The following is a 10224-nucleotide window of genomic DNA, read 5'->3' as shown; positions in this document are numbered from 1 at the left end:
GATGACTATATATCTTCTTGATTTTTGTAGGGCTCTGGGTAGCCTGTGGTTACACGCATGCGCAAAGATCAGTTTCAACATGGCGGACAAACACAAGCCATCGATTTGTTAGTAGTTTTTATCTTGTTCTTTGGCTTCCGAAAAACGCCATGACACGTTTCGCTCGGATGCCCAAGAAAACCTTTCACGAGGCGACCGAATGGGGAAAGTTTGAAGATCCGAGCAAAGGTAGCGTTCGAGTGTTTGTTTACAAGCTAACCATCACAGGGGTTTTTTTTTTTCAGCACGTGCTTTTTACAGTTTTATCTTTACTTGATAGAACATTTTACTCTCTCCCTCCAAACGGTATAGTAACCCATAACAGCTATAGCCAATACTACACGTCACTTCATAGCTTCAGACTAAGGCGCGGTAGTGGTGGCTAATATATGTAGCTAGGCGGTTCAGTAGTTTTTAACTCGGGAATGCATAATCCATAAAGGTGCGATATCGAACTTTTCTGGCACTTTGATATTTATACGATATTTATCACTCATCGAAAATCGGATATAAATCAGATATTTTTTCACAGGGTTCTAGTATCAGATATTTAGTCGATATTATAACAAAGCTCACAAATCTAATTTCTGATATTTATCAGATCTTATACCCTTAGAACTGCCACGTTGAACCTAGATTATTGCATCTTATGATTTGAAAATATCAAATAATATCACAAGATTTACACATAGATAGTCCATCTAATTACTGATATATATCAGATACTATAACTTTAGAACTGCTGTGTTGAACCTTGATTATTGCATCTCATGACTTGATAATATCATATAATATCACATATATACTCGTTCTACAACCATGACAGTCACAGTAGATTTTGTAGTCTAATATCCGATAATATCGAGGGGTCCAGCAGAGAGGATGAAAAAACTTCTATAGATATCTAGTAGATTCTAATAAGATAATCTCAGATAATATCACAATATCGAGGGGTAGAGCAGATGAAAGGAGAGGATCTAAATAAACATCTAGTAAATTCTAATAAGATAATATCCAATAATATCACAATATCAAGGGGTAGAGCAGATGGAAGGAGAGGATCTAAATAGACATCTAGTAGATTCTAATAAGATAATCTTTGATAATATCACAATATCGTGGGGTAAAGCAGATGGAGGGAGAGGATTTAAATAGACATCTAGTAGATTCTATTAAGATAATCTCTGATAATATCACAATATCGTGGGGTAAAGCAGATGGAGGGAGAGGATCTAAATAGACATCTAGTAAATTCTAATAAGATAATCTCCGATAAGATCACAATATCGAGGGGTACAGCAGATGGAAGAAAGGTATCTAAATAGACATCTAGTAGATGATAATATGATAATCTCCGATAATATCACGATATCGAGGGTCCAGCAGAGGAAAGGAGGTTATCTAAATAGATATCTAGTAGATTAAATAAGATAATCTCCGATAATATCACAATATCGAGGGATGAGGAAAGGAGAGGAAAGGAGTCTAACCACTATCTAATAGCATACAATTAGAGGAAAACAATGATAATATACTAATCTCAATATCAGATATCAGTGATAATGTTTGATATCGTGACTATCTCGCATAATCCCGAGTTATTGCGGTGTGTTGGTGGAGGTGCATCATCGGATCACTCATGTGTAAACTTGGATGGTCGGATTGATCATCCAAGCTGTTAGTTTGCAAACAAAACAAGTAAAATGCTAGCAAAGCTTATAATTCTCTTTGTTTTAGGACTCGCCAATTTGCGTCTCTGGCTTTTCGTATTGTGTGTTTGAATTTTAAGTCTGAGAAACACAAAGGGAAAAGCCCCCTAGAAAGCTTCTGTTTGCAGGGTAATAAAAAAGCCTCTGTTAGAAGGACAAAATAGAAGGGATAGATTTCCACAAATTAATTTTTCTTCCCAATCACCTAAACTAAATATCAAACAAAACTCATACAAACACATTGTATAACAGTAGCGTGATCAGTTACTATGGGTATTTTAATTTGTTTCAGAAAAGAATATATGCTGAAATTTGACATGCTAGCAAAAACTTTTCGAACGGTACGATACCAACAGTATTACAGCGCAACCAGTAAAACTGTGAACACCTAAAATATGTGTGGAATGTTTATTGTCTTTTATGCACACAAGAAAGTAACTAGAAAAATAAATTTGCATTCACGAGTTGGCTCACAGAGCCTTTGATTACACATGCATGCGGGCTTGTCGTGTAGTAGTAAAGGAGGTTTCCAACAACTTTTGTCAAACGACTGTACACACAAGCAAAACAACGAATTCAATGCTAGGAAATTTTGATTTCTTGTCAAAACTTCAATCCACTCAAGTGATTTATCTCCATTTTAGGGCTTAATACTTATGTTTAATTTTTAATACCAATTGACACTATGTGAAGCTAAATTGGCAAATGCATAGACATTCATTGTTGGCTAAAGTGTGAAAATGATAATGGGAAACAGTGTGAAATACTGCAGAATACACACAAAAAAATATGACACTTCAACACACAACATTTATTCCGTCTTGCAAGTGACAGGTATGTCACTCCTAGTCGTTGCTGAGTTTCTAAAGATGGGCATGTCATACATTATTTGTTCTTGTTTGCATCATTGAAAATAGGCCTGTGAAGACAAGTGATGAAGCTGTTGATAAAGACTCTGTACTTTACCATAAAGTGGCTGTTATGTTACTTGCTCGCTGTATTTAAAAATAAACATTAGATATGATGATATGATAAACATGAGAGATGACAATTCTAACAGGGTACCTCAACTGGTGTATGTTGGACAAAAGAAGTTGTTTAGGATGCTTTTCATAAAATTGGTCATTTTTTGCTCACCTGTAGGGACAACATCTGAAGGAAAGCAAAGCAAAAATAAGGACACTGGAGAGAAGACAGAAAGCATAGAACTTAAAGACAGAAAAATAGAGAAGAAAAAAAAGAAGAGACAAAGGGAAGATAAACAGCTGGGGGAAGAACCTTCTAAAGTTAAGAAGTCAAAAACAGAACAGGAACATGTGAAAACAGAGAAAGGTGTTACACCCCAAAACAGTCAAAAGCATTTTGAAAAAAAGCCGAAGAATTTTAATAAATTACCTAATAAAAATAATAAAACAGATAGGGAAAATGCAGTGGCACAGTTCAAAAAGAGCTTCTCTGGAGAGTCAAAATATGAAAAGAAACTTGAAAAGCAAAGAGAAGCGAGGAGGAAGCGAAGAGCTAAACAAAAGGTAATTTATACAGATAGTCTGTATCAAGATTGCTTTGTTTCCTCCTGTTCGTGTGCCCTGTTTCCTCCTGTTCATGTCCTGTTCAGTCATAAACGTTTAAATCACTTATTTTCTTGTGTTGTATAGTTTATTTTCTTGTGTTGGATAGCTGACAATTTTGTATTGATTCATAGGGTGTGACTTGTTTCCATTGTCGTGAGCTTGGTCATCGTGCTGCAGATTGTCCACAAACCAAGAAGACCAGCGCAGGTGTTGGAGTGTGTTATAAGTGTGGTGCAACTTCACACATCACAAAGCACTGCAAGGTCACCACAACATCAGGTACACCATAGGGCCTTTTGGCCCCATTAAGGTCTTAAAGATTAATTTCTAAAAAGAAGGATTATCCTCTGATGACAGAAGTAACCATAGTCATTGGAGGATGCAGTTAGGGTGTAATTTTGTTTGCTATTACCAAACGTCTGACACATGCATCTATTTTTTAGCCAACATATGGTGGTTAAGATAGAAAGTAATCTTTACTAAACTTTGTTCTGTTTTTTCACTCAGAAAGTCCCTTTCCATTTGCAAAGTGTTTTATCTGTGGTGAGACAGGCCATTTATCAAGTAGCTGCCCTGACAACCCTAAGGGGCTTTACCCTGAAGGTGGGGGATGCAAGGAGTGTGGGTCTGTGGAGCACCTAAGAAGAGACTGCCCTGAGTTGGAGAGGAACAAACAAGGTACAGTAGGTATACAATAGATTTGTAATGAAGTATTTTCATTTGTGGTAAAGTATTTTCATAGCTTAATTCTTTTTGCCAACCTTACTTCCTCTTTTTATTCCCTCTGTTTATCCATCTCTCTACTCCTCTTGGTTTATTAACCTGTCCACCTTCCTTCCACTCTCTCTCTGCCCAATCCTCCCGCAGCTCACCCTACCCACACACCCACTCTCCCTTCTTGCATCCCACCAATACCCCCTTATCTCTCAATCTTTCCCCTCTTTGTCTCCATCCACTCCTCCAGTCATTCCTTCATCTGCCTATCTGTTGATCCCCCCACAAAACCTTCATTTTTGTTTATTTCTTCGCCCACCTTCACACTTCTTCTTTTCCATTTTCCATCTATTCAATGTGGGATGTAAAACCGTTAAAAGGTATGTCTGAGTGAGTGATTGTGGCTCTTTAAAAACTCTCTGCATCACACTCTCTTATTCTGTTGAGTTAAATAACATAATACATGCACAATTTTCATAAATAGACTTTTACTTATTGTGCTTATAGATGGAAGATGGGCAAAGCATGGGAAAATGTTCAGAAGTGCAGATGCTGAGCAAGATCCAGATGATGAAAACCCACGAACTTATAGACCAAAGAAACCCAAACAAAAAGTTGTCAAGTTTTAGGCATTTCTCTTGATTTAAATGTTTCACTAAAATCCAAACCTTATGTTTGTAGATATAAGATATGTAAATGTGCACTACGCATAGAGGCTGACACTGTTGAATTTTATGTGAGATGCATGTAGACTTTTAAAAAGTCTTTACTGCAGTCATAAAATAATATTAAAAACATTAGTCAGGTCGAAATTCTCACTTTTGATTGGGAATTTGAAGTGAAAGATGAAGCGCTCTCCTTTGAAGAATTCTACAATTAAAATCTGGGTTTTGGAATCCTTCCTGGATTCCTGGCTTGCATGTTACATACCTTTTGTAAAAAAACAATAATGCTGGAGTTTGGAACCCTTTTTTTCAATCACTTAACAATATAACGCCACAAACAGTGCTTTTCTTTGCACATATATATCCCCTTCACAGGCATCTCTAGATTTCAGGTTATCCAAACACAAAACGAATGTGAAATCTAGACTTCAGAAAAGTTCAAGAGTAGATGGGTTATATGCGAAGGAGACCAATGTTTTGCTAGATGGAATTTAATAGTGTTTTGCACACTTTAGTGAATGCATGTACCCAAAAAAGGATCAAGCGTTTTATGTATAAATCAATTGCTTGATATTATATATTATTTTAAACTCTTTGTTTCATTTTTGGAAATCCCAACCCCCTTTTTCTAGGACAGCTCGGAGAATCCATGTCTTGTTACCTGTAATGATTCAGCGGTATCAAATGAATAAGAAAATATCACAGTAATTAAAACTAAAAAGTTTTTTAAATCTTCAATAATCTTGTTTATATTCCTCTATTAACATTCATACGGCTTCTAGCTATTTTTACGTTCCGATACCTTGATTCTCAGGCGGTATCCCTTTGCATCAAACCACAGTTATCAAAAGAAGTATTGCAATATTTTCACCAGTCTTTTTTTATATGTTATTTGCGTAATTTCTTATTTATTGTTCCCAACATAGCAACATCGTTTGTGAGCGAAAAATAGTCCAGTCAATCTATGGTTTTAAGTCAAACTAATTGCAAAATAATTTTTCTCACTGCAGACCGATAGATGTTAGTGACCTAACTAACACACTGAAAATTCCAGAAAATTCCTCCAGGCGAACATGCTTAAAATTAAGTTCAAAGTTGACAGTTTTTTTCCACAGGGTACCCATGTCGTAATACATAAGCATTAGTGTATTAAACAATAAATATCAAAAGGGGATAATAAAAAAATCATTTTCATCAAAACAAAAATACGATTTGATTAATTTCTAAGCGTGTTTTGGCCTTCTCGGAATGTTTTCTACTCAAGAGACTAAATTATAGCTAACCACAGGGTGCCCGCGTCGTAAAAACAAGGAAGTAATGGATTTAAGAGGTAACAAGGACATTTGACGCCAGAAAAGTATTTGAATGAAACCCAAAGTAGAATTTTATTAACTTCCATTGTATTTGGTACTATATGGGAAATGTTTGTGGCTCAATTGACTATTAACCTCAAAAAAAGTTATCAAATCCGCATACAAATTTCTTTAATTATCTGAAACGGAGCGTTTGAAAAGATCGTTTGTCTCGGTGTTTTCATATAATCTTTACGGCTCCGACAATGCCATTGAGGCAGGAGCATAATGCTGAGCGAGATATATATGAATCAATCACTTTTGCTTAGGTCAGGCGGGGAGGAATTGTCACAGCTTTGTCCACGGCAAGTACCACAAGCAGCAGTACAATCTAAGTCGTGCCTTTTGCAAGAGCATTTTCGACTAGAGCATCCTGTCTTACAGTTGCATCTAATCAGTTCCAGCAAAGAAGGATGCGCTGCAGATTGATCGGTTCTTTGCGGTAGGAGCTTTCCGTCCACTTCCTTCCACCCCCAGTCTTCTGGTGGAAGTGCAAAGTTGACAGTTTTTTTCCACAGGGTACCCATGTCGTAATACATAAGCATTAGTGTATTAAACAATAAATATCAAAAGGGGATGATAAAAAAATCATTTTCATCAAAACAAAAATACGATTTGATTAATTTCTAAGCGTGTTTTGGCCTTTTCGGAATGTTTTCTACTCAAGAGACTAAATTATAGCTAACCACAGGGTGCCCGCGTCGTAAAAACAAGGAAGTAATGGATTTAAGAGGTAACAAGGACATTTGACGCCAGAAAAGTATTTGAATGAAACCCAAAGTAGAATTTTATTAACTTCCATTGTATTTGGTACTATATGGGAAATGTTTGTGGCTCAATTGACTATTAACCTCAAAAAAAGTTATCAAATCCGCATACAAATTTCTTTAATTATCTGAAACGGAGCGTTTGAAAAGATCGTTTGTCTCGGTGTTTTCATATAATCTTTACGGCTCCGACAATGCCATTGAGGCAGGAGCATAATGCTGAGCGAGATATATATGAATCAATCACTTTTGCTTAGGTCAGGCGGGGAGGAATTGTCACAGCTTTGTCCACGGCAAGTACCACAAGCAGCAGTACAATCTAAGTCGTGCCTTTTGCAAGAGCATTTTCGACTAGAGCATCCTGTCTTACAGTTGCATCTAATCAGTTCCAGCAAAGAAGGATGCGCTGCAGATTGATCGGTTCTTTGCGGTAGGAGCTTTCCGTCCACTTCCTTCCACCCCCAGTCTTCTGGTGGAAGTGCAAAGTTGACAGTTTTTTTCCACAGGGTACCCATGTCGTAATACATAAGCATTAGTGTATTAAACAATAAATATCAAAAGGGGATGATAAAAAAATCATTTTCATCAAAACAAAAATACGATTTGATTAATTTCTAAGCGTGTTTTGGCCTTTTCGGAATGTTTTCTACTCAAGAGACTAAATTATAGCTAACCACAGGGTGCCCGCGTCGTAAAAACAAGGAAGTAATGGATTTAAGAGGTAACAAGGACATTTGACGCCAGAAAAGTATTTGAATGAAACCCAAAGTAGAATTTTATTAACTTCCATTGTATTTGGTACTATATGGGAAATGTTTGTGGCTCAATTGACTATTAACCTCAAAAAAAGTTATCAAATCCGCATACAAATTTCTTTAATTATCTGAAACGGAGCGTTTGAAAAGATCGTTTGTCTCGGTGTTTTCATATAATCTTTACGGCTCCGACAATGCCATTGAGGCAGGAGCATAATGCTGAGCGAGATATATATGAATCAATCACTTTTGCTTAGGTCAGGCGGGGAGGAATTGTCACAGCTTTGTCCACGGCAAGTACCACAAGCAGCAGTACAATCTAAGTCGTGCCTTTTGCAAGAGCATTTTCGACTAGAGCATCCTGTCTTACAGTTGCATCTAATCAGTTCCAGCAAAGAAGGATGCGCTGCAGATTGATCGGTTCTTTGCGGTAGGAGCTTTCCGTCCACTTCCTTCCACCCCCAGTCTTCTGGTGGAAGTGCAATACCTCTCCACTGCTGTACTTGGTGATACACACGAAGGCTGTGGTAGATGGCTGCAGCAGATATTTGGGGCAGGCTCTCTGGTCGAACCTGTGTGTTCCCGGTCGAAATCTTTTGACAAAATCTTGCATAACGGAGAGAGTCCAGCGTTTCATCTTTGAGACCCTTGTACAGACACAAGAGGACCCTCTCCCCTGCTGCAGCAGCAATATCGTTCTTAGCAGCATCTGCTTGATGGAATATATCTGCCTGTTGACGGAATGTCGCATCTGAGGTTAACATTTTCAGGGATAAACCTTTTCCCAGGCCGTATAGAGCAGACGTGGTATCGCAACCTAGTATTGCGTGCGCGAACATGATGTTTTTGCAAATGTCGGGACCAAGTGCCTCAACTGTATTCTTTATGTTCCAAACTCTCATGGTACCTGACTTTTGCTTTGTCTGAGGCATAAACAAAATATCATGATCGTTCGCATCAGCGTAGTGACATAGCAAAATCAAAAGGTCTGTATCTTCGCCGACCAAAGCAGTTGTAGTGGTCTTGGCAGACTGAATGGCTGTTTCGACAATTGCCAAGTCTGCGTCTCCAGGGGCATGTAAAACGGTGTATCCTGAGCGTTGGAGCTTGTCACCTAGCAGATAAATGAACCTCTGTTTATTCGCTGGATTACTGAGAAATACGTCTTTCTTAATTCTCAATACCATCTTGCCATCAAATTCCACAGAGAGACAACATACACTGGATCTTCTTTCGTGAGTAGAATCTTTGGTTGAGGGCCCAGACTCATATCCGTCAAACACCACGTCTGAAGTCACATCTCTCTTCGGAATAAGCTTCTTGCCGATTAAGGAAGGAGTGATTACTGCAATGATACCCATACCATGGAATGTGCCGCTTCCATCTAAAGTACGCGTATTATGGTCCACATTGTCCGCTATGTACTGAACTTGTTTATCCGGTGTATAGCTGGGAATGTCTGTGCCCTGGTGCACGGCTGCACTTCTTCCATACTTTTGCACTGTCGCGTATGGCGAACAAAAAAAAGAAGATCTGGTAAATATTCTAACGCTTTTTCTACGGAGGACATTTCATCGCTAGAGGGATAATCGCTTGTTGTAGTGGGTAGGTCTTTAATCTCACTCTTGATCAATCTTACTGCAGTTTGGATAATCTTCGCTTTTTCGACTTCGCTATCATCGCCCTTAGGTTTTTTGTAGAAGTCACTGATTATACTTGCTGTTGTTTCCCGAAATTTAACGACATTTTGGTTGTTTATAGAATTAATGGCTATTTCATTACCGAAATGCTGGTGTAATCTAGCTTTCATATGGACGTTGCTGTAGGGGGCTTCATTGTCGTCTTCGAGATACATTTCCATTAAGGAAACAAGATCGGAAATAGTTAATTGCTCTTCGTCATTATCTTCTAAAAATCTTGCTACCTTCAGAAATGCAGCATCTTTGATGGTGTCAGTCCGGCGGCCGAGAGTTCGTTTCTGGTACTTTTCTTCGCCTTCTCCGTCATGTCCTTTAGGAATCTGTTTACCAGTTCTAAAGTTCACGTTACATGAGTTATGATAAACAGCATCCACTGCGTGCAGATCTCTCGCGAACTCTATCCGACTGAGGACTATCTTTCCCCAATCATCTTCTCTGGTATTGCAGATGTGCAATATGCGATGTTGAAAATCACTGGTTCGCACGGGATAGACATCCGAGCCACGTTTTCGGTGATTGTACTTTGCCGGTTTACCACAAAAGAGGCAGTGCTCCTTAAAATTAAATATCGGGCTGCCAGATCGACGTGCTGCTACTGTCGGATTCTTGTTTTCGTCGACACTTTTGTTTGCTGCTGGTCTCCGTGTATAGTCAAGGCGACATTTGACGTGCACACGTTGACCAGAGGTAACATGGATATTACTACTTTCCAGGCAATCGCTTATCTCATTAATTGTCTTGCAGCCCTTTTCCGTCAGTGCCACCGCAATGACTACATCTATAGGCCTGTTGCAAAAGCAGCACGCCATAACGGCGCGTGGTGGGGGATACCTCTTTACTTCTACATGATTCCTTTTGGAAACAAAAAACACAATTTTAAAAGAAATTCCACTCTCGATGTTTGAATTAACGGAACAAGTTTTCGAAAAGAACTATCATGGCTTTGATAACG

The 10224-nt window shown here is 38.4% G+C and overlaps 1 protein-coding gene across 2 annotated transcripts; it reads left to right on the top strand.

Annotated features, from left to right (window-relative positions):
* Window positions 1–36: 36 nt before the first annotated feature.
* Window positions 37–4841, top strand: LOC5517666 (zinc finger CCHC domain-containing protein 9). 2 transcript variants are annotated; one of them, XM_001637631.3, is made up of 5 exons: window positions 39–228; window positions 2892–3277; window positions 3451–3598; window positions 3827–3997; window positions 4541–4841. In XM_001637631.3, exons 1-5 carry the CDS (start codon window positions 150–152, stop codon window positions 4660–4662), a joined length of 906 nt encoding a protein of 301 aa, XP_001637681.3. In that variant the 5' UTR covers window positions 39–149; the 3' UTR covers window positions 4663–4841. The 2 variants fall into 2 exon arrangements, with proteins under 2 accessions (XP_032217980.1, XP_001637681.3); XM_032362089.2 differs by lacking the exon at window positions 4541–4841 and having other exon boundaries at window positions 37–228; window positions 3831–3996.
* Window positions 4842–10224: the final 5383 nt, after the last annotated feature.

Source organism: Nematostella vectensis, chromosome 5, assembly GCF_932526225.1.
Source record: "Nematostella vectensis chromosome 5, jaNemVect1.1, whole genome shotgun sequence".
Lineage (NCBI taxonomy): Eukaryota > Metazoa > Cnidaria > Anthozoa > Actiniaria > Edwardsiidae > Nematostella > Nematostella vectensis.
This window is presented reverse-complemented; position numbering and strand designations above follow the sequence as displayed.